At 38.3% G+C, this 24,904-nt stretch overlaps 1 protein-coding gene across 1 annotated transcript in view; it reads right to left on the minus strand.

Moving 5' to 3' along the window:
• asic1b (acid-sensing (proton-gated) ion channel 1b) overlaps window positions 1-23,441 on the minus strand; it is a 264,462-nt gene extending 241,021 nt beyond the window's left edge. Inside the window, exon 1 of the mRNA XM_055160808.1 lies at window positions 22,770-23,441. Coding sequence (XP_055016783.1) covers window positions 22,770-23,441 — 672 coding nt within the window. The remainder of the gene's footprint in view (window positions 1-22,769) is intronic.
• Between the last annotated feature and the right edge of the window lie 1,463 nt (window positions 23,442-24,904).

Below are 24,904 nucleotides of genomic sequence, written 5' to 3' on the forward strand. Positions count from 1 at the left end.
GATGCATTTTGTTCAACAGAAACGAACAAATCTTTTTTTTTTTTTCTAGCTGTTTTTATTTGTATATTTTTGTTCCCTCAAACTATGAACATGGTCTCTCTTTCAGCAGGCCTCAAACTTTAATTAAAAAAATGTTTACTTTTCAGTTCAGTTCAAAAATGTACTGGAGTAGAAAGTAGAGATACAGTATCTGCTCTCAAATGTAGTGAAGTAAAAGTAAAAAAGATCCATTTATGTAAAGTAGACACCTACATTTTTTACAGTACAGTACTTTACTACTTTTTAACTTGTTACATTGCACTACTGGTAGCAGCGGTGGGGACTTGCAAGTCGTGATTTGGATTCGAGCCAGATTTGAGTCATTATTTTTAGGACTTGAGACTTGACTTGATAAAATGAGCTAAGACTTGGGACTCAACTTATACTTGAAGGTCAGTGACTTGGGACTCGGACCTGAGGCCTGTGACTTGAGAAGCACTTTTAAATCTGAATTCTTTCAGTTCTGACCGTAATGATTCACAGTAAGATCTTGACATAAAAAAAAAAAAAAAAAGAACATTTCTACAACTCTTATATAGTCTATAAATACTCATATATAAATATACTATGATTTTTTTTTTAAGTACAGTTTAGTTTAAAATTCATATAAATTGCACAAATCTAAGCCATATTTTGCACTTTGGTTTAAAGACTTGAAATGATTTGAAGCTCAAAGTAGACAACCAGGGCCAGTGACTCGAGACTCGACTTGGACTTGTCTGTATTTCACTTGGGACTTGACTCGGACTTGAGGTCAAAGACTTGAGACTTACTTGAGACTCGCAAAACAACAACTTGGTCCCACCTCTGACTGGTAATAACTTCTATAGAGATTTATACAGAGTAAACATCATCTAAAAGAACGATATAGACTTCCTTTACGGCACTCATTTGTATTTGCCAGTAGGTTTAAGACACTGGCTTAAATACTTCGATGCTTAAAAGACTATACAGCAAAGGGACTGATGATGGACTCCACCCAAGTATACTGCCGCTGGGTTATGTTTTTGCATCGCATTATTCCCCTCAGTCAAGAGACAAAAAACAGATTAAAGCTCCTATATTATGCTAAATTGACTCGTATGAGCTTTAAGACATTATAATGTTGTATCCAGCTCAAAACAAATCTGGAGTTGCATTTTGTAATCCTTTATTCATCAGTCTGTTTACTAGGGGTGTAACAATAACCGAAATATCGTGATATCGTATCGTCAAAGTTCTCACAATAATAACGTGGACCATCACAATATATCGAATTACAAGTCTCTGCTTAAATTAAGAGTTATGGTGCAGCAATAGCTAAAAAAGACAGAGGAAACTACATAGACCATGATCCTTTGCTCCATTTCATGAAGAAATAACAGTTCTAAGCACTTTTACATATTAGTTCTTTGGATTAGGTCACGGCATTTTAAGCGGAAAAAGTAGTATATTAACAGTTTTGTTAGCCTCCACAAACTATTGCAATAAATGTGAGATGAGAGTTGTATATCGTGAAAATATTGTACCGAGAGATTTGGATATTGTTACACCTCAAATCATGAGCCTCCCCACCATATTGTGATCTTTTGCACGATATCGCAATAAATATCGTACTGTGACAATATCGTATCATGAGACTTAGATATCGTTACGCCCCTGCTCAGGGTATCCCCAGGTTTGACAACCCCAAATTTAAGACCTTTTTAAGACCATTTAAAATGAAAATTAGGACCAACATCGCACCACTTGTGCGAGCGAAAAACATCAGATCCAATTCTAATAATGATCAACCAACTACTATATCTAGAATTTAGGAGCGACTGTGGATTAAATTTACACTTCCCCATGATCCATCCAACGTCTTCATCCACTCTACTGATTGTTTATTCATTGCCGCCAGCACCAGAAACCAAAGTATTGTTTGAACATACTCCAAATTAGATATTCATTCACATTACATGAGTTCACGTTGTTGTTTTTTTCTCCCTCCATTTAACTTTGTACTGCAGTTTGGTTAAGTTTACAAAAAAATAGGCTAATGAAATTTAAGACCTTTGATGAAAAAATACAAGTTGGACAACATAATTTAAGACATTTTAAGACCTTAATTTAGGAGCATGAAATGTAAGACCTTTTTAAGACTATTAAGACCCAGCGGCTACCCTGACAGTGTTTTAACCCCCACAAAATATCACAATAAATATTGTACCGTGAGATGTATATTGTGAAAATATCGTACCAAGAGATTTGGATATTGTTACATCCTTAATCGTGAGCCTCGCCAACATATCGTGAGCTTTCCCACACAATAAATATCGTACCGTGAGGTTCATACCGTGACGATATTGTATCGTGAAAGTGGATATTGATACACCAATACTGTTTACATCTGTTTACATTCAGAAAATCAGATCAGAAAATAGTGTAATAACTGCCCTTTAACAAAAAAACATTGCAAAAATAATGATTGAATATGACGTGCATTACAGTTCAGATCTGTGGAGAGTCTCCCCATTCACAGAAGGAATTGTTGAATTTTTGAGCAATAGAAACACACATAATAAATAAATGTAGATGGATATGTTTAATGTCATATATTAATGTCCACGAAGACAAAAAAGTAGCTGAAACTCCAGCACAGAAGTTACACAGTGTACCTTTAAGACTTAAAAAATTACAAATACATTTCATTACCGCAAAGAGTCCTGGCACTGAACTTTCCCCAAACCACCATGTATCCCTTTTTCCCTTTTCCCTCGACTTCCTTGCCAGAACCGAACGTCTATATCATCTAATCCTGTTACATAAATTGCACCAAACAGCAAAAAAGATCTGTCCTTCATCTCCACAGAGAAAGACAAAAGGATCGCGTGCAAACCTGAGATAAGACCAGAACGTGTCCGCACCAAAACAAAGCCAATGTTTGATTTTAAATGTATTTTTTAATCCCCGCATCCGCAAATAGCGTTAATCCTAGAGGAAAACAGGTATGTTTTCGAAATTTGTTCAAAAGCAAAAAGGGACTTGGCTCCGATCGAGAGCTGGAGAGGGGTCAAATTTGATATAAGCCTAGAAAACGCTACTAAATGCTCGCTTAATGTATCCCTGGTCTATTCCTTTGGCAAAAAATAAGTGCACGTTGGGATGTCGGGGCCAGCCAGTCTAAGCACGCTGTTAATATCATGTATACACCATTGCCCCCTAGTGGATAAATATGGTAACGGTGATTAACAGATAGAAAGGGGAATGAGAGGCATGCCAAGTCCAGTAATGAGGTTTTAAAAAGGGTTCAACTGTAATGACCTTTGTATTACTCATGAATTATAAGTACTTTTAATGAGAAGTGTATAAATCAGAGTTGAATATGAATTGCATTTAATTAGGTGGGTGAAGTTATTTTTTCTGTCATAAGCAAAAAATTAAACGAGAGAAAGAGCGAGGACGGCACTGAGTAAAGTGTGAAACTCTGAAATGTTCTATATGACCTGGACCACTGCAATTGTAGAATAATGTTGAAACAGTGCATATACTACTACTACTACTACTACTACTGTTAGTGCTAGTACTGCTGCTACTGCTGCTTCTACTACTGTTGCTACTGCTGTTATTACTACTTCTACTGCTTCTGCTTTTGTTGCAACTGTTGCTACTACTACTGGTACCAATACTACCGCTATTATTACTACTACTGCTGCTACTGCTGCTTATGTTACTGCTAGGACAGCTACTACTACTACTCCTGCTGCTACTACTACTACTACTACTACTACTACTGCTGCTACTACTACTGTTACTGCTAGAATAACTACTAGTACAAGTACTACTAGTACAACTACTACTAGTCAACTACTACTAGTTCAGCTACTACTAGTACAACATAGTACAACATAGTACAACTACTACTACTACTACTACTACTACTACTACTACTACTACTACTACTACTACTTCTTCTTCTACTGCTAATACTGCTGCTACTACTACTGCTACTGCTACTACTACTAGTGCTACTTCTAGTACTGCCACTACTACTACTGCTGCTACTACTACTACTAATACTGATGCTGCTACAAATACTACTACTGCTGCTGCTACTACTACAACTACTATTGCTGCTGCTGCTATTACTACTACTACTACTGCTAATACTACAATTAATACTTACTGATACTGCTAGAAAAGACAACTGCTATTACATAAATGTACACAAAAATATGCCCTAATTCAGTTCATTTGAGACTTAATACAATTTAGTCATAAGATATTTGCAGATATTGCCCTAGGTTTCTTGCATGTAAAGCGCTTTGAGTGCCTTAAAGGTGGAAAAGTGCTGTATAAAAATGTGACTATTTACCAAAACTACTGCTTCATGACATTACAAGGTGAAACAGAGCATTTTGAACTGTGGAGATGTGGACAGAGTAATAATAAAGGATAACTCAAACGTGTAAATGAAACAAAACACAACTCCAGGTATGTTTTTGATGAAGTAACAACATTTTAATGTGGCTTAAAATTCACTAGAGTCAATCTCACATAACAAGTTAATTGTATTACTCTAGTCACAATACAAGACTGGTTGTGACTGGAAGGGCATCTGACATACTCTAGAAAACCTTTGAATTTCAGATTTGTACTTCTCTTATTAAAGTTAAACCGTGCAACAAAATCATATTTCATTTCAAATTTGCATAAAAAAAAGATGCCCAGAAATTCTCCTTACTGTCCTTTTTAACTTCAAATTGAATAACTCTGGTATTTTACCTTGTTGGCTGTTCCTGCTAGTGCTGCTTAGAGAGGTGAAATTGTATAATACTGTATAATTGTACATTAGACGAGGCACCAGGGCACCTCTAGTCTGTCGTCTAAATACAGCAGATAATGTCCAATAGGAAAGAGGAGGAGGAGGAAGAAAGAGGAGAGATAGACGTATTCACTGGCCTTCTGGATTTCAGCTTAAATATTTAATGTGTCAGATTCACAGACTGTAACTATAGCACTATCAGAGCGGGTTCAGAGGCTCCATCCAACTCATTATCAGTGGAGCGAAAATCAGAGCCATTATCTGCTCTGGTCATTTAAAAAGAACTGTCTGCGCTATAGGAGAGGAATTCTAAGGCATTATAAGAAGTTCTTTTTTTTTTCTCATCTTGGTGTGAGTTTTGACCATTACAGAACAGTTTATATAAAAGTATGTTATAAGTTTAAAGGGCCTGTAGTACATGTTTTCATTTCTGATCTGTGTTATGATGTTGTTTCCTCATCACAAACAGTCCTGGATTGTGTTTTGTTTCATTCACATGTTTAACACACAAACCAATATTAGAGTTTTGCTCCACTGTGTTTTTAAACTCCACACTCCACACTAGAATCATTTGGATAATTTCAGACCTGGAATTAACTGTCAATACCAGGGGTGGGCAATTATTTTTTCCATGAGGCCACAAACAGAAAATAATGTGGAGGGCCGAGCCAAAATGCTTATCTCAGTTCTGCTTAATATGAACCATATTTCTTTCTTTAGCTGGTAAGACTGATAAAAGAATACATATCATATACTCTTACCAGTCTTAGATGATGGCACAAAAAATATAATTTAAGAAAACACCTCTAGTCTAGTGCCGCCTATTGCCGAAGCGTTGCACGGTTTGTCCTAATAAATCTCTCAATTTGCAAGTAAGACGGTGTGTGGGATTTTTCTCCATGTTCTTGGGCTGCTCCCTCTCGCCCAACGCACCTATCTCAAGTAATTGATGTGCGAAGTTCTCATTCTTTTAAGAAAACACCTCTAAAATAAACACAATGTTGCTTTAGTCCATACATGAGGTAAAATTATAAAATAAATGTATTTTGTAATTCCAAATAATCTGAAACAGGCTGGTCTGAGTCAACCAAAGGACCGTATGTGGCGTGGGAGCTGCACAATGATCAGGTCTGGTCTATACAGAACAAAAGTAAAAGGTAGCTGTTCACTTGAAAACTACTATGACATCACAAGGTGGAACAGAGCATTTTGAGGTTTGGAGATGTAGACAGACTAACAACCCAGGATTACTCAAACTTCTTTTGTCAAGTTATCCAACAGTGAAGTATGTAGAAAGCACAAATAACAGCAAAAATACACTCACTGCCGATAAGAAATAATACAAAAGGAATGGATATTTACTGAAAACAAACAGATCAAAGTTAAACAGTAACGTCTACTTAAATATATGCATGTATTTTAAAGTGCACTATATTGCTTGTCTCCATGGAAACTGTAGTGGACCAAACACAGAAAAGCAAAGACAAAGTATAAAAATAACTTAAAATTTAATAAAAAAAAAAAAGTAATTTAACAAAGACTCAAATTAGGTAAATCATTAAGAAAAAGCTGGATCCACCTGGGGTAACTTAAATTAAACTGAACAGAACAAAACTAACCCAACCAGACAAAGAACAGGGGTGTTTAAATGCATGAGGACCAACTAAAACTGAACACAAGAGGGGGGAATTACACAAAATAATTAACTAAAACTACTAACTTAATCAAAGTAACAAGAAGGCAAATATGTAGAATACAGAAAATAATAAATTCTGCATGGGTGGTCTCTGCCAAAGGTCCTCCGTCTGGCAACTCAAAAAAAAAAAAAAAAAAAAAAAAAGTAGTGGTGTTAGATTACTGATATATATATTTTTGTATTGTTACCTGCTGATCTAGATAATGTAATCTCATGCATCAAATCAGTTAGGCTTTTGTGCATTTTGTAGTTTAAAGTAGAAGTACAACATCGTTAACATCAACTCCAGATTAATTAAATGTATGCGCTGATCTTCTCTCAGTTTGGGTAGAATAATCTTTATATCTATTGTAACCAGACGCTCTATGGTCGTCCAGTGCTGATGTGTCTGTAAGGCAGGTTTCAGGATGTGGTCTTCTTGAGTGATCGCTCTGAGGGGGGTTCAGATTCTGCCCCGGAGCAAAAGGCACAGCAACCCGACCCTCCACCTCAACCTCAACCCCGACCATCATCCTGCCCCCGACTCATTTCATTTGTGTAACCAGACAACCCAATGCACACAACACTGTAGACACCACATCAGCAGACTGGGATAGAGCTCAACGTGATCAATGACTTGGTCGAGCTTAAAGATGCACCGTGTAACTTGTTAGGTAGAAAGGTTTAATATCATACTATGAAACATTCCAGACAGAGCAGTAATATCGTCATGAAGGAAAGCATCTGAAGGACCCTCCACCAGAGAAGTTACACAATGCACTTTTAAAGCCACTGTACTTCATTTTAAATTGTTTGCAGCAACTCAAACGTGTTCCTCACTTGGTTAATGTATTCCTAGCATCCTAATTATTCACCACTATAAGTTTATAAGAGCTCTTCACAACTTTGAGAGGCCAGAGCAGAGGTTTGTCGCCATGGTAATGATGATAGCAACTTGCATACCAAGCAAATCAGCGCAGCAGAGGATAAATATGCTTTAGCATTAGACGCAGACCCTAATAACTGCTTTTAGCACTGTGGCGAAACAAAAATTTACTTTTTACATGGAAAAAAATGTGTAGATTCCCTTTAATGTTTCAACCATGGGACATTTAGAGACACTGAAATGCTCTGGAACATTTCATACACAGACATAATGCAACACTATTGATTTAGTCCACAGGGAATAAAACTGCTGAAGAAAAGTTTAAATTGTAGATTGAAAAAATAAACTTGATTTTTTGTTTTAAATGTTTGTCATTTACTTTTATTTCTCATATTGTGTCATTTATGTATATATATATATTGAAAATTCAGGTAAACTATAAAGATCACTTATATCTTCTGCTTAAGTTTGGACTCAACCTGTGAATTAACTTGGATTTGGTCAAGACAAAACACGACTTGTCCTGAGGGTTTGCAAAAGATTGTATTTACACTCTTTCAATAGACTACATGTCTTTTATTGCCCTTATTGCCTCATTTAGAGTTAATTTTATACACAGTGCGACTAGGGCATTCTGCGTTTTTGCGGCGCGTCTTCAGGCAACAGTGCGGCAGGTAACCGTGTCTTGAGCGTTAAGGCGTCGAACCTGTTTCAGAAGTTCTAAATCCTAAACTTATGGCATTGGACACGCCGCATCATCCAGTCAGGGACGGCTATCCCGTGATGTAGCGACGTCATTATCCAGAAGAAGACGAATAAATAGAAAGACCCAAGAACCACAAGCACCAGAACCAGAACCACAAAGAAATCTATGCAATGTCATTAGCAGACGATAAACATATACATGCCGCAACCACTGAGCTGATCACCAAGTCTACACTAGAACTAGACCAGGACTGAACCAGGACTGAACCAGGACTGAACCAGGACAAAGCCAGGACTAAACCAGGACTAAACCAGTGTCATTAGTGAAGTATTAATATATACACTCCACCACCGCTGCCAATTGCCTCCCCTGATGTGTTTTATGTAATAAATACATTAAAGTCACTCTCAAAAGGGAAGACAAGGCACTCGAAGACCGCAGCGGACGCCCTGGACAAGTATTCAAGGTCAAGTATTTTTCTCCCTTTGGTCCACGGCATCCAAGACACACATCGGGGGCATCTAAACTCAAATACAAAAGTGTCCAAATAGAGACATCCAGGGCGTTTTTTTGACACTGTGGTCTAAATACAGCATTAGACCTGGTTTTAGCCTTACAAAAGTCCTGTTATAGACCTGGTTTAGATCCGGTGACACTCAGAAAGGCCACTCTTCTTTTTGGTGGTGTGAAAAGTTTAAGAGCCACTGACCTATTACATTATTGTCAAAATCACAATAGGTATAGTTATATTGACCTCTTATTATGCGTTTATTACATTTACACTTGCCCAAAATGATTTACCCTTTGGATTTAATCTTGAAACCTACTTGAGTAAGTGCTACACATCTTTACACATGCTAACACGTCCATGATTGCTTCTCCAATGCTACTGGACTACTGCTACATTATGCTAAATGAATATGTCTATTGATTTAAATCTCATATACAGCTATTAGCTACATGACCGCAATGCCCTGTATAAATACACAGACATGAACTGCACTCAAGGACTGAAATGAAAAAAAAAAAAAACGCCAAATCTCCGCTATATGACTACTTTTCTCTGTACAAGTATTCATAAAAAGTACTTCTCATTTACCTGGTGCGCCCTTACAGCTACTTCAAACTATCTACACTCTATAACGCAGTATGGAGGACATTAGAGAACAGTTAGTCGTCCTTCACTGAACTTTCTTTTCAAAATGGAGGACTGAGTTTTCATTTGCAGTAAAAACACAATTAATAGTCACAGTACTTGAAGACAATGTACTACAAGATGTAAATGGACTTAGCAAAGTAATCGACATTTATAAAGGATTAAATACATAACAAAGTGTGAAAAAGCTTTACACAGGTTTAACATCTAACATCATCTAAACACATAATAATTACATGAAAATAAAAATAAAAATGATCAAATTAATGAGAGGGTGAGTCCAAACTTTTGACTGTAATGTAAAAATCTAAAATAAAATAACATATTCATTTTGAACAGGTGACCTTTTGAAGGACTAATTTGCATAAGAAAACACAGTTTGTAACTAATGTTTGTAATGTGATCAGTAAATGAGACAAAAAAATTAACTGTATTTTTGTGATCATACAATTAAAAATGTAAAAAATGTTTCTTTGTAATCATTTAGTTGAATTCAAGAGTCAAATGATCCTTTTTCAGCATCGCTAAGTTTCAATTCATAGACCACCTCCGTCACATTTTGAGATCCACTGACGTTAAAGGTGCACTATGTAACATTTTGGCTGGGGGTTTTGTCACCTACTTGTTTCTATGGAGATGTTATTGCTCTGCCTGGAATGTTCCACAGTGTGACATTAAACAACCTAACATCTACTGTATTTTTTGGACTATAAGGCGCACTTAAAATCCTTTAATTTTCTCACAAACTGACAGTAATTCTGGTTGTGGTTTCTGACCTTGAACCAACTTTGTGTGGCACATGGCACTCAAAAATCTGTCAAAATGTTTTAGTACGACTTTGGTAAGCTACGAAGCCACACCGCATGATGGATTGTCGGAGTATTACGGCTACTGGAGTCAGGAGCCTCGCGGAGCCCGACAGAAGCTGACTGCATCAGCGCAGAAGGAGCGAGATATTTTTAAAGCGCTTATAGTTTATGCAAATGAGTCATGTGGCTTTAAGTTTTGTTTGTTTATAAAATGTAAACAAATATGCGCAAAACTGCTTTAAACACATTATTACTTAATGTATATCGGAGTCCTCTTTGTAGAAAAAAAAAAAAATTAAATGATTCACCCACATTCACAATACAAATTCACCGATGCCGGGTGAATTACGTCACGATCTACCAAAGGATCGTGGATTCCTAGGCTAAGGGATCAGTCTCAAGTGTCGTCGATTTGTTTCGCTTAATGCACCTTATAATCCGATGCACCTTATCGTCCGAAAAATACAGTATCTAATAATGCAAGGAACGTCTGTCTGTGTCTCTGTTTGTTTGTCTGTTCCAGCCATTTTTATAGCTCAGAAATACCAAGTAAAACATGCATTCTGACTGTGAGTGGGGTTGCCTCTTCACAGATCTGACCTGTAACTTGGTCTGGTTTGGTCTTCATGAATGTAGAAATGTTAAATGCCATACTGTGAAACATTCCAGAGAAGGCAATAACATCTCCATGAAGAAAAATATTCGACGAACCCTCCACCAGAATACACAATGCACCTTGAAGACAGCCATGGAACCTTCCTGTTGTGAGTAAAATGAGCTAAAGAAGAATCAATAACTGTATGTCATTACAGTGAAAGTCTGGAGTTATAATTAGTCCCATGAGGTGTGACCGTGGACACGTGTGAGCTGTTCTTTGGGTGTGTTTGTGTCATGTCTGGAAATGGGAAAACACTACACTTCTAATTGGACAGATCTGTTGTTCCTGTCTCATTTTGTCACTTGGGTCTTTTTTTGTTGAAGTAAAAAAGTTGAGGAAAAGTCTAGGAGCTAAAAATGAACTTCTTACAGTAGGCTACATGTATTTTAGTGTTTTTTTTTTTTTATAACTATGTATGTAAAGAAGTTTTAACTAAGCATAAAGCAATATATTTGATGGTGCAGATATAAATTAGCCACTATATACATTTTCAAAACTATGGAGCTCAACAGTGATCGCCCACTCCCTGGTTCCAGAAGTACATTTTTCATTGTTTTTTTCCATAGACTTACCAAAATAAAAATAAATATATACTAAAAATTTTAAAGCTTGTTCAAGGCTGTGTGGTAAAAAATGAGCACAAGACATTTAGTAGGATCTTGTGTTTTAAATGTGGTTTTTGGTCTTAAAACTACCACTTTATAGATGTTAGTTAGAATGTAGCTGATTAACCTCCAATGTTGTTTTTGAACTCTAAATATTTCTAAATAAGTCTATGGGGAAAAAAATACTAGAAAATTTACTTCCAGAACCAGAGTGGGCTTAGGAGTGGGTGGGACTATTGAGCTACATTGGCTTGTTACTGGCCAGATCTATGGAGAGGTGGGCTTACTCACAGTAGAAACGATATTTTTCTTAGATATTTATAGTAAACTAACATACATGAACATTACAGTGGCTCCCTCTTTTCTGCATCACTCGAGGACTAGACTAAAACTAAAACAACACTACCCAGTATGAAAGTGGTGCAGATTGGCAGCCACACTTTCATCAGTCTGCTCCAGGGCAGCTGTGGCTACAATAATAGTTTACCACCACCCAGTGTGGAGTGAATGAATAATGCTCTGTAAAGCGTCTTTGTGTCATATGTCTGTGAAAAGCTATAAATAAAAACGTACTTACTTATTTAAAAACAAAAACACACATAAAATCGAATAGAAGCAATTCATACTTTTAATGCCATAATGTGGAACATTCTGGGCAAGGCATCTCCGTGGAAAAAAAAACAAAACACATGGTTACTCTCCCCTAGTTATAATGGTACATTTGGTACATTTTTATTTAGCGCTTTCCCACCTTCAAGACACATCAAGGAACGACTCACCTAGGCGAGGCACGTTCAGTGTCTTGCTCAAGGACACAACAACGGCATTCAGCCTGTGGCCCAGTGCATAACCGTTCTGCCAAATTAATGTTTACATTTAGAGCGGGATTCGAACTGCCAACCTTTGAATCTTCCAACTGAGCTACTGTCGCCCAATTTTAACAAAAATATGGTTAAAAACTCCTAAAAGTTCATTTTACATAACACACTTTTAAACTCCAAACTGGTAGGAGTCAGCTGTATCATGCGCTGTCAGTAGATTTGCTGTTTGTACTCCCTGTCTGGTGCTATTTTTAAGCTATATTTTATTAATTTTTTTGCATTACATCTCAAAATCCAAAGCCCTCCGAAAAGCAACGAGAAGAGAAACTGCAAAAATGTGAACAAACTCTGCCCTCCAGCCAAACAAATCTGCTCTGACACAAGAGACAATTCATTTTTAATCTCCCAAATGTGCTTCTTGTTTAGTTCAAAACAGATCCCATTATTATAGCTGTCAGTGTTGGGTAGTGTATCTTGTCAACACATTAAATATAGCTGACGTCCTATTTTATAAAAGTGAATTATGAGGGTGATGTTGCATGCTGCAGAGGTTTTCAGTTTTAGTTTAAACACGTATGCTTGGTCCGTCCTTGGAGAAGTTGGATGTTGTAGTGATTAAAATGGAACATGCCAGTCAAGGAAATAGGTCGAAAAAATGTCATAGCTGTAAGTTTTGTAAAATTATGGGTTCAATTCCTATATTTGCCAAAAAACTTAATCTAAAATGTTATATTTAGACACAAGACGGTCTAAATATCCATCACTTCAGCTTCCATCTTAATACTTTCATTTCTTTAAGTATTCCTGCTGCCAGCCAATACAACTGCAAAGACTAAAAGTGCACATTCTTAAAGGAGCTGTAACAGGATTGAACCATGACTGAAAAACAATTTGTCTTAGTTTGTAATGCTAGCCCCACCCACTTAGTCCCTCCTCTCACCGTGACTATAAACTGCATTTAAAGTTTCCGGCTCTTCCGTCTCTGTCTCCAGTTCACTTTCTGTTGAAAAACCGTCGCCTCTCTCTGTAACTGCTGCTGTCAGAATCCGTGTATCATTCGTTCATTCGTTTTTCAATATAAAACCAAAAATAAGAAAACTAAAAAACAACAGTTTTCTTCGTTATTTGTCTCCAAAACCAAAATGAAAACGGATAATGATTCGTTTTTCAGTTTTCGATTTTGTGTTCAAATGAAGAATGGAAAAAACAGATAACGGCCGTTTCCCGTTTACGTGACTTCCGTGACTGCGATGCAAACTTTTGCACCGCGTACGAACTGAACCAGGACTGATCCAGGTCCGAGACCAGACCGGGACCAGAGCGGGACTGAGACCGGGACCGAGACCAGCGTCCGAGCGGTTCCGTGTCATCGTCTCCACGCTGGTTCCGTGCGGGGAAAGTGAGAATTTCTGTGGACTACAGGTCCGGACGGGCTGCTCCAGTCCTCCGCGCTCAAGAACCGCGGCTGGTTCCGTTTGCAAAGCATCCGACTGACGCTTTCACACCAACGAAAACAAACCGAACTAAGAGCTTTTGGTTCAAATGGACCAGGTCCGGGACCAGACCGGGACCAGAGCGCTTGACGGGGACCAGACCGGGACCAGAGCGGGCCTGAGACAGAGACAAGACTGAGACGAGATCGGAGGCTCAGAGCCACGGCAGGGCCGGAGCTCGAAGCTGAGGCTTGACCCCGCGGAGGCTCAGACAAAGCTTGGAGTCCGCCCCAGTCCCGCTCTGGTCTGGTCTGGTCCCGCTCTAGTCCCGGTCTCATCTCGACCTGGATCAGTCCTAGTTCAGTTCGTACGCGGTGCAAAAGTTCGGCATCAAAGTCACGGAAGTCACGTCCATTCTTCATTTAAACACAAAATCTAAAACTGAAAAAACGAATCGTTATCTGTTTTTTCATTTTGGTTTTGGAGACAAATAACGAAGAAAACTGTTGTTTTTTCGTTTTCTTATTTTTGGTTTTATATTGAAAAACGAATGAACAAATGATACACGGATTTGTCAGGCTTGTCATTTTGCTGTTTTGTCTATTTTGTCCTTCTTTCCTCAAGGTTGCTCCCATTTACATTAGCAACCAGTTTGATTGACAGCGTTGCTAAGAGCCTGCTCCCTCCTAAACCAGTGGTGTGGGTGGGAATGGGCATTACCTGGCCGGCCTCGCTCTAGATTGGCTCTTTGGTATGAATTCGACTTCAAAATTTCTCGATGAGCTTCATTTGACTGGAGCTGAATGCTACGGGTGACGTCAAACTCACTTAGTTCACTTCTTTATACAGCTTTCTATGACCGTGACAGACAAATAACTGTTTCCACATGGATCTCATTAGTAGTGTCGCAGTAGACCTTTTTTTATGGTCTTGGTCTCGTCTCGGACTCAAGTGCATTTAGACTCGGTCTTGAAGCCGCTTGGACTCAGTCTTGTCTCGGTCTTGAAGCCGCTTGGACTCGGTCTCTTCTAGGTCTTAAAGCCATTTGGACTTGGTCCCATCTCGGTCTTGAAGCCGCTTGGAATTGGCCTTGTCTCGGTCTTGAAGCTACTTGGACTTGGTCTTGTCTCGGTCTTGAAGCCACTTGGACTTGGTCTTGTCTCGGTCTTGAAGCCACTTGGACTCGGTCTTGTCTCGGTCTTGAAGCCACTTGGACTCGGTCTTGTCTCAGTCTTGAAACCACTTGGACTCGGTCTTGTCTCGAACTCAAGGTCTGATACCCAACAGTGCTATTATATTTCATTTCATGTGCCAAAATAACTGTAAAATACAAATAAAATAATTGTAGAAAATGACAAAGATGGTCTCGATTTGGTCTTAATGGGCCGTGGTTTTGGTCTAATCTCGGTCTTGGAACCCTGTGGTCTTGGACTCGCCTTGGTCTCGATTAGTGCAGTCTTAACTACAACACAACTCATTAGGCTCCACCCACTTTGCTCCTTCTGTTAGTCTGACATTGTAACATGACAGAAAAACAACTGTCTCCGATTCATCATTCAGTCTCATATTCTTTCTTGCGGGAAGGACGTACCTGAACTAGAAGGAATAGTTATCAGACTTTTAAAAGACCCTAAATTTAAAATATAGTTACTGATAGAAATAAATTACAGATTAACAGCCAGTCTACTTGTAAAAAAAAAAAAAAAGAAAGAAAATAAAAGAATTATCACCAATTACCTGGGCACCGTTATTCCTTGTCATCCCACAGTATTTAGTTTGGAGTTTAATTATATCTTCTTTATCACTGCTTCACACCGGCACCCAAATGTCATTCTTAATTATAAAACTAATTATAATACTTAGTCAGACCACACTATAGTCTAAGCAAACAGACAATTTTCTTTTAAAGGTTGTATAGAGGATTTTCCAAGGAACGAGAAATCCAGCGACTGTTTGTCCTTTTTCAAATGTTGCGCATGCGTGAAACCACCCCCCTCCCCTACAGCTCCCTACGTAGAAACGCCTTCTCCCGCCTCCTCTTTACGCCAGAAACAGGTTTGTTTACAGCCGGTGCGCTGCACATGACTTGTAAACAACTAACTACAGTGTTGGTTAGGCAAGACGGAGAAGTGAGGAGCGGGGGGAGCGGGTGTGCGGACATTTCGTTTGCGGACGAGAAGTGAGGAGCAGGGAGAAGAGCGGAGCAGGGAGCAGGGAGAGGAGAGGAGAGAGGAGAGGGGAGCGGTGCGCGGAGATTCCGTGCCCGGAGAAGTGAGGAGCAGGGGGAAGAGCGGAACGGGCAGCGGGGACAGGAGCAGGAAAGGGGTGCAGAGAAGGTTGCGCGGAGATTCAGTGCGAATGAACTAGCTACAACACGCAGCAGCAAGCGGACTCTTTCTTTGCACTGAAAATTACGTTTTCAGACATAGGATATCGCTTTCGTGTCCTGAAAAACGTTTGACTAGCTCTTGGAAATAAAGTACGTTTTCATAATAAGCAGAAGTGACCTGTCCAGGAGTAATTTGGCGACCAATGCGTCAGTCTTTAGACCCTGCGTCTGCTTCAGTCGCTCCATCGCTGGAATGAATCTTCAAGAATCACCTTAGTTTGGCTTCGCTGCTTTTCCCCTTGTCTTCTTCTTTCAGCAACCTCAAAAACGGACTTTCTTTTGCGGCTAACTGCTCCTGGATTCTTGTCTGCCATTGCAACAAACTTTGTGCTAACTGCGAGGAAGATATAGGTCAAAAAAAGCCGCTAAGAACTGTTGCGTTGGTGGAGTAAACAGCGTCTGTGCGTCTTGCGTCTGTGGACTGCGTGACAGGCGTACGTAAACCACATACCGGCGGCGCGCAGGCAAGTCAGTTACGCTAGAAACGTAGGGAGATTGATTGACAGCCTGTCAGCTAACAGATAACGAGGCAGTGTCGTTATCTATTGGCAAATGTTTAGCCCCACCACGTCCAGAGTTGATGAATTTTTATTCTCTTTTTTTTGGTCATCATAATTACAAGGCTACTGCACCTCTATAATGCTATCATTGACAACTTGAAACAAAAAAAATAAAAATAAATCCTCCATACAACCTTTAAAGCATCTATTTAAGCCTACAGAACACTGTCAACCATCAAATCACATTTTCAAGAACTTAATTTTCCTTCAGATTCCTCAGACACTTCTGTTACTCTTTGTCAACCTCATAATGTCACATCATATCACAACAGAAATAGCAAAACCTCCAAAGAATAAACCAATGAAAAAAACAAAACAAAACGTAAACATATGTAAACAAATTTGACAAGTGGCCTACATATTTGACAAGCTAAACTATGGCTTAAAGGTGCACTGTGTAACATTTCTAGTGGAGGGTCTGCCACCTTCTTGTCTCCATGGTAATGTTATTGCTTTGTCTAGAATGTTCCACAGTATAGATTAAAGCCAACTATTACATGGGAGACAAGCAGGTTACACATTGCACTACTCTACATTACAAGTAATATCTGTGGAGAGAATTACTGTATTTTTGAGCAAGAAAAACATCCCGTAATGAATAAATACTACTGTAGATGGATATGGTTTAAAGTCATATCATGGAACATTCCAGGCAAAGCAATAAAATCTCCATGGAGACAGGTGACAGGTGGCAGATCCTCCACCAGACAAGTTTTGCAGTACATCTTTAACCAATAAATACGGAGCCCGCCTGAGGACATGAGCGAAAAAAATAAAATAAAATAAATCGTGGCCTCAAATTACTGGCCTTAAATTACGTGTTTTAGCTAATTTGTTCAATTCATAAAAATTATTACATAGATCCTGAATATTATATAGGCCTACATTTGAGTAGCAAACAATAAATATCAGAACGGGAAGAAAAAAAAAAAACATATATTAACACATATTTTACCTTTATTTGTGTCGATCCATAGCTGCTTTACTGGAAGCTCTTGCTAAGTGAGTGCAAATCTAATACCACGAAACTACTCCCTGTTTTGTTTAATTGGTGGTAATTTCTTAATTTGTGGGTAAAAATTGGCTAAAGTGTGGGAATGATTTAGCTAAAGCGTGGGAACAAATTACATAGTGTGGGAACAAAATAGTGATTTGAGTCCACAATTTATTATCTTTTTTCCCGCATGTGATCAGGCGGGCTCCATAAAAAAAAAATAAAAAAAATGTATACATAAATAAAAAACTCAACTTTTCTCTCTTTTTGATTCCCATGGATGTAAACAAATTTGAGAAGCGACCTACATATTAAAGTCCCCCCGGTAGTGCCAACAAAAGTAGGGAGGTGCATCAATCACAATATATATATATTAAAAAAATAAGAAATAAAAAATAAAAACTAAATCTGACACAATACATTTTCTTTTAAAAACAAGTTCAGACGACTCAACTTTATTTAGTGTTCACAGCTTTCTGGGGAGCCGCTATAAAAACAAACAGTTGTCAGTGTGGAGGTTGCTGTCAGTTTTATAGATGGAACCTGCCAGAAAAATGTAGGATCAGCATCAGAGGATTTTTTTAGTCCGCTGTATTGATACTTTGCAGCTGATGTCATCAATGTTTCGGGGTGTGAAGTTAACTAGAGGCACTGCTCTGTTTTGAGGTTTGATACTCAAGTTAGAGGTTAATCCAAGCTGGTCATACAGAACCAGTGGTGGAATGTAACCAAAAAAAAAAAAAAAAAGGTAGGAAAGTACTGTATTTAAGTAAAAAACATGGGTATCTGTACTTAACTTTCGCAATTTTAAAGTGGATACATTTACTTTTACTTTACTATAACTGAGAGCAGGTATGTGTACTTTCCACTCCACTACATTTTGGAACAGGACTGACAAGTTAGTAAGTTTGTTTTTTTTTAGTTATTGTTTGACACCTGCTGAAAATGGGGCTTTTGTAGTTTGAGCAAATTAAATTATACAGATAGCAATCAAATAAATAAAAAAATAACTGATTCAGTTGTTTATACCAAACAAAATTCAGCACAAATCTGTATTAAAAATCACTACAGACCACAAAATACGCACTAAATACTATATATTCTTTAACTACTTTAATACTTTTACCTCAGTACATTTTTTCATGTGATACCTTTACTTTTACTTGAGTTTTTCATTTTATTTTTTTATTTTTTTGCTCCAGGATCCGTACTTTTACTTAACAAAACGGAGTACTTCTTGCACCACAGTACAGAACTGACTTAATTGGAACTCTGATTTGTACAGCTAAATCCCTCTAAAATTTCATTAGTCACAAGAAAGTTAGTATTAGCCGACTGTTTTTCACTCTGACCCTTTTAATTGAAAATCAAACACCTTGTATTAAACCTTGTATTAGTCATAGGCTATAAATGTGTTGTTTTAATCTGTTTTGTAATTCTTAGAAAGAAAATCATTATAACTTAACAAGCTGTCATTCAATGAAATGAGAGAATTGTGTTACAACAAATGACAAAATCAATCTTTCAGTTCTTGAGTTTAAAAGAAAAAAAAATAGTACAATGGGTCATATTTTCATTTTCCTTTATTTTTATGCCTGCGGGATATAAGAAGTGAAATTGGGGTGAAGAAACAAATAATTATTGTTGTTTTCAAAAAGCTAAAAGCTACTGGAGTGTGTTCAAATATGTTTCACCCTGGTGCTCTTCAGACTTTGGAAAACTTTACAAATACCTACTGTTTTTATTTATTCTTCCTTGACAAACCATTACCATTTTTAGTCATTTTTTCAACAACTCAACTTAATTTGTCTACTCCAAATGTCAACAACAGCCGTCTAGCTATAAATCTGCTTTACCAAATTGTCATTGCACTTTTTAAAGGCCAAATTGTTTCTCATCTGTCAATCAAAAGTTTGGCGATTGCCGACCCTGTGTAAAATGTTTCGTATTTCAAGTTCCCCTGTTCATCTGTCTGCCAAGTCTCCAGTTTATATTGACAAGAAGGTAGTTGGAAAACAATTGGATGAGTATTGATTGACATCTTGATATCAGGTTAGTGCAGGTGGGCTTGGTGTCAGTCAGACGCATTAGGAGCATGAGGTAATTGTAGCTCATGTAACACTGTCTATCCATTAGTATTCAACATGAGCCAAACTGGGACTAAGCAAAGGTCAAGCAAATCAATACAAGCCCATAGCAGCCCATTGTAAACAGGAGTCTGGGTTTCACTCTTCACTGGTGGTAGAGAGGCGGCAAAATGAATTCGAGTCTGACTAAAATTTGTTTCATAAGTGGAGATGAGTGGAAAGTCAAGATAAGAGTGAAAAGTGGAGATGGGGCGACTGTGGTTTAGCTGGAATTTGTGTTCGTCCGCTGATCTGAAAGTTGGCAGTTTGAATCCCAATCTGGACATAAACTTCACTGGTTGAGCGGTCAAGTCCCACAAATTGGTAAATTAATGCTTTTGTTGTGTCCTTGGGCACCCACCAGGGTGTGCGTACATTGGTGTATGAATGTGTGTTTGAATGGGTGAGTTCTTTGATGTTCCTTGATGTCATGAGTTCCATTTCCTAGTGAGCCAGAGTGTTGGAGACGTGTGGAGACACTTTTTAAACTATTCCATCCAGTCCTTGTATTTGCAGAGGTCGCTGGTGCTAGGCTAGTGCATGTCAATGCCATAGTTTTAGAAGCAAAACCAACCTTGTATTTGAATGATTTATGTCTGAGCAGCAGTGAGTTGTACTTCCTGACAGAAAGCTTGGCAGTGGCGGACTGATATATGAGAAAATAGTCCCTCAACATGCGGCAATTCATGCAATGCGAGGTTAGTTTTATTTCAAGCATTATTCTATCAACACAGACATTTACATCAACAGTCTGGTGTAATAATAGATTTACTTCGGGTACTTTGTGGAGTAGGTAAGACTGTTTTTAGTGGCAGGCTAACTATGGCCATTGACATGCGCTAGTTGACCTAGCACCAGCGACCTCTGCAACTACAAGGACTGGATGAGATATTTAAAAAAGTGTCTCCACACGTCTCCATCACTCTGGCTCACTAGGAAATGAGGTCCTATGTCCAAAATTCTGGACTGTCCCTTTAAAGTCATTATACCTTCACTAGAATCATTTGGATGATTTCTGGTGTGGAAATGCCAATCTCTACTACAGGTAAAAGGTAGCTGTTAACTTAAAAACTACCACTACATGACATCACAAGGTGGAATAGAGCATTTTGAGCTTTGGAGATGTAGACAGACTACTAATAAAGTGTGAATGAAACAAAACACAGCTCTGGGTATAGGATCTTTAAAACCTCCAGAAAAGCAACTGAGAGACCATTCACCAGAAAAGTTACACAGTCCACCTTTAAATGTCTTAACTGTTCAACCAACAGGCTCAAAACCTCAAAAATCAACTAAAACTTAACATTTTACTTGTGATGTTTCGACTTAAGAATGTCAAAATACGGCAGGAAGTGTTCTTTTGTTGAATACATTTCAGATGATTTGCACAACAGCTAGACCAGCGCCTTCACTCTCACTAATGGACCCTGCCTTAATGCGCCTTTATTTACAAGGCTTCATTAAAAAGGACATGCTGACTGGAACAAACCATAATGACTTCAATCCAACTGGCTCCAACACAGAAGAAGAAACCAGCGCAGCCACCCATGTCCATCACATTTTATAGTCGAAATTTTGGACTACTTTATTCCTTTTTTACCATAATGTTTTTACACTGTGAACTCTGAGACAAGGACAAGAAGTTTGCATGTCTGAACAAAATTAATTATGGAATTTTGGGTTCACTCAACTTGGACCTTTAGTGCTTGGCAAACATCATTAAAACAACAATGGACAAAATGAACTGCGCTGCTCCCCATAAGCGGCATTTTGTTATCACCGGATTATAATGAGTGTATCTATGACGACCGCAAAACACATGCAAGATTTTGAGGTTGCTGAGTTCAAAGTTGTCTTCTAAAACCAGAACATTAGTCTTTTGTTAGAGAAAAAAAAAAAAAAGCTATTTGATTTGCATAATAATTATTAAGGCTCATGAGCTCTGTGGTTCAGCAGGGTCAAAAACATAACTTAAAAGTAAAATTTTTTTTTTTTTTTTAGTTACACAATACATTTATTCAGCATTCCTCTCTCAAAAAACACTTTATTGATATGCAAAACTGTCAAACTGAAAATAAATATACGCTACAAATATGTACCTAAGAGCAGTTTCGCGATGTATAAACGTAAAATGAATAAAATATACTTTGAACATGAAATAAGGCATAGAAAAACTTAAATGTATCCAAAATAAACTACATATTCAGCTGTTCTGCAAGCTTTATATTCAGACTACTTATGAGTTTGGAGATCATTTGGCACACAAATTGAAATTGCGATCCAAATTCATTGAATTGCACAGCCTTACCCTGTGGCTCTACTAGAAAAGTTACACACACTGCAACTTTTATGCAACCAGTTCCAATGAAATACTCTGGAAAGGTTTTGAAATTGTACCTCTCAATTGACTCTTGCTATCTTTGCTACTTATTTTGAACTTCAGTACCTTTTATTTCTATTGCTTGTTGATGTCACTGGGTCCAAGTAATTTCCTTTGTGGATCAATAAAGTTTGTCTAAGTACAAAATTTAATAAGATTTGTCACCACTCTTAAGGAATCAATGTGTACTGTTATATTAATTGTTCTTAAAGGTCTAATATTACTCAAAATGTACTCTTGTGAATGTTGTTACCTCATCAAAAACATACCTGGAGTTGTGTTTTGTTTCATTCACTCTCAAAATACATTCTCTGTTTCACCTTTTGAGGTCATGAAGTTGTAGCTTTCAAGTTAACAGCTACCTTTTACCTTTTGTTAAGCTAAGATTGACAATTAAAGGGCTGACATTATCCAAATGATTCTAGTGAAAGCGCATGAAGTTTAAAAACACAGTGGAGCACATCCTGTATTACCACAGGACATCACAAGGTGGAACAGAGGTGGAACTCAGCTTAAATTTGCAGGACTTGTGTGTTAAACATGTGTGAAAGAAACAAAACACAACTCCAGGTACATTTTGATGAGGAAACAACATTATAACATAGATCATAAAATAGTGTAATATAGGCCTCTTAATGTTAACTAGTTTTGCTGTTGTCTTTACTAGAATTAATGAAAGAAACTTAAAAAGTCATAACCCAAATTAATCTTCTAATGATACTTTTTAAGATCCATTTTCATCCTACCTCGCTGAAGTTCTCCGGTCCACACTCTTCTCCTCTGAAGTTGCATTCTAGCAGCATGTCTTCCATGCGGTGCCTCGTACGATTGTAGAACTCGTCCAGGCTGAACCTTGACCCCGGAGGTCGGTCTGGCTCAGGGGCGAGAGGGAAACCTGGAGCCATACCTTCTTCAAATCCCAAAAGAGGTCCCATGAAAATCAGATCGCTGTAACTCATCTGCGATTTCCTTATAAAGTTATAGTTGCACATAGTTATCGCGGGGAAGGTTAGATTCTTCGCCACTCTTTCATCCAACATTGTGATATGATCGTACTGAAGATAGTAAATGACTCTGTCTGCGACTTGGAATAAAAACATGGAAAGCGCCGAAAGAAAGACCACCGCCCATAAACCTTGGCGAATCCCAAACTTCTGATCCTCGACGAAAATGTGGTTAGCACCGTGTAGCGAGCAACCGCCGAAGAACGCAGCCAAATCGTCGACTTCTCCAATCTCTTCTTCTTCCTCTTCGTAGTCCTCCGCCTGGCCGGTCGGGTCCAGGTGGTCTTGGGATCCCGTGTCGCTGTAACTCTTCGGAACTCGCATGTAGTGGTCGTCAAAGTCTCCCTTTCCGTAGCCTCGTACAGGTTCGTCATCAGAGGTGAAGGAGATGGTGCACATAATACGGACAGGCATGGTGGAGGTTTGGAAGATTGACGAAGGAAGTTGAAAAAGTCAAAAGATGCTAGTTGAAATCTGTTCCAAAATAGATGGAAACTAACTAAAACGCCAGCTGATCGCCCAATGAGCAAAGGGGAAGTTAGCTCGAGCAGGACAGCAATGTTGACGTTTATCAGAATCTGTTATGAAATCTCCAAAAAGGCAAAGTCTCCAATTACAATCACACCAAATCTTGATGAAAAAATTGTAGCACCAAGTCGAAATATATGCTCAAAACTCCTTTACAAGTCCAACAAATACACAGACACTATCAAAAACATGAAATTAGCCAACTCACGCTATTTACCCCGAGTTTCGCAATGCAGATTAAAACAGTCCACTCCGCAAAGCAATTCTCAAAGCGTCAAGTCTTGGTCTGGGGATTGATCGTCCTTCCTTGAGACTAAGAAGAAAGGAGATGAGGAGTCTTGGATGTGGGAGGAGGAAGAAGAGGGGTAGGTGAGGCCAGAAGAAGCTCAGAGGACACACAATACCCCCACCGGGCCCCGCTACAGGTCACCGTCCCGGGGCAGGATTTCAGCGTTTCCAGGAAAAAAGATCCAGGGTTTTGACGCAGTGGCAGGAGATGGGACACTGGATCAGCCAATGGAAAACCAGGCTATGTGAGGTTTCTGCTGATTGCATCGATTGTACCTGATGCCCTCACGAATGCAGTAATAAATGAATGTGTAAGTAAAAGAGAATATGGAAAGAAAAATTCAATGTTGGGATGATGCTAAGTAGTATAGCCACTGAAAAGAAGTTGTATTTAGTAGCAATTGGATGTAAAGAGCCTGTATTACGCTATTTTGATCCATGTTATAATGTCTGAGTTGTATAAAAACACAACTCAGAATTTATTGGAGGAGATGACAACATTATAACAGGGCTAAAAGCTCACAAGAATCCATTTTGTGTAAAACAGCACATTTAAATTGAGAGAATGATTCAGTCATTTCTAATTGTCACTGATCAGCTTGGGTCTTTTCAATGGAGGAGTCTACAGAAAGTCCCCTGCCAATAAAAGCATGTGGTTTGGAGCAGAGTTCAGAGTTTGGAGGAGAAATAACAGTCTGTATTAATAATGAAGTTGGATCAACGATTGTGGTTGACTAAAATATATCACCCAGCTTCAGTAGCAATACAAAAATATTAACTTTACAAATTTAGGTGATAAGCCATGTTAGTGTTTGAATATAATATAATATGTCACAGGTCCCTTTATATCAGGGGTCACCAACACGATGCCCGCTGGCACCAGGTAGGGCAGATCTAAAAATAGCACAACTCATAAATGAGCTGCATCTAAGATTTTATTTTATTCTGTTGCTCTTCCTTTTTTAATCACCCTTGCATTTATATAGATTTAAAAATGACAGTATCTTAAAAATATGTTCATTATACATGAAGTTTAGATGAGCCATTTAGATGAGCGAGCA

Source organism: Boleophthalmus pectinirostris, unplaced genomic scaffold (assembly GCF_026225935.1).
Source record: "Boleophthalmus pectinirostris isolate CB_2022bp ecotype Guang Dong unplaced genomic scaffold, ASM2622593v1 HiC_scaffold_3, whole genome shotgun sequence".
NCBI lineage: Eukaryota > Metazoa > Chordata > Actinopteri > Gobiiformes > Gobiidae > Boleophthalmus > Boleophthalmus pectinirostris.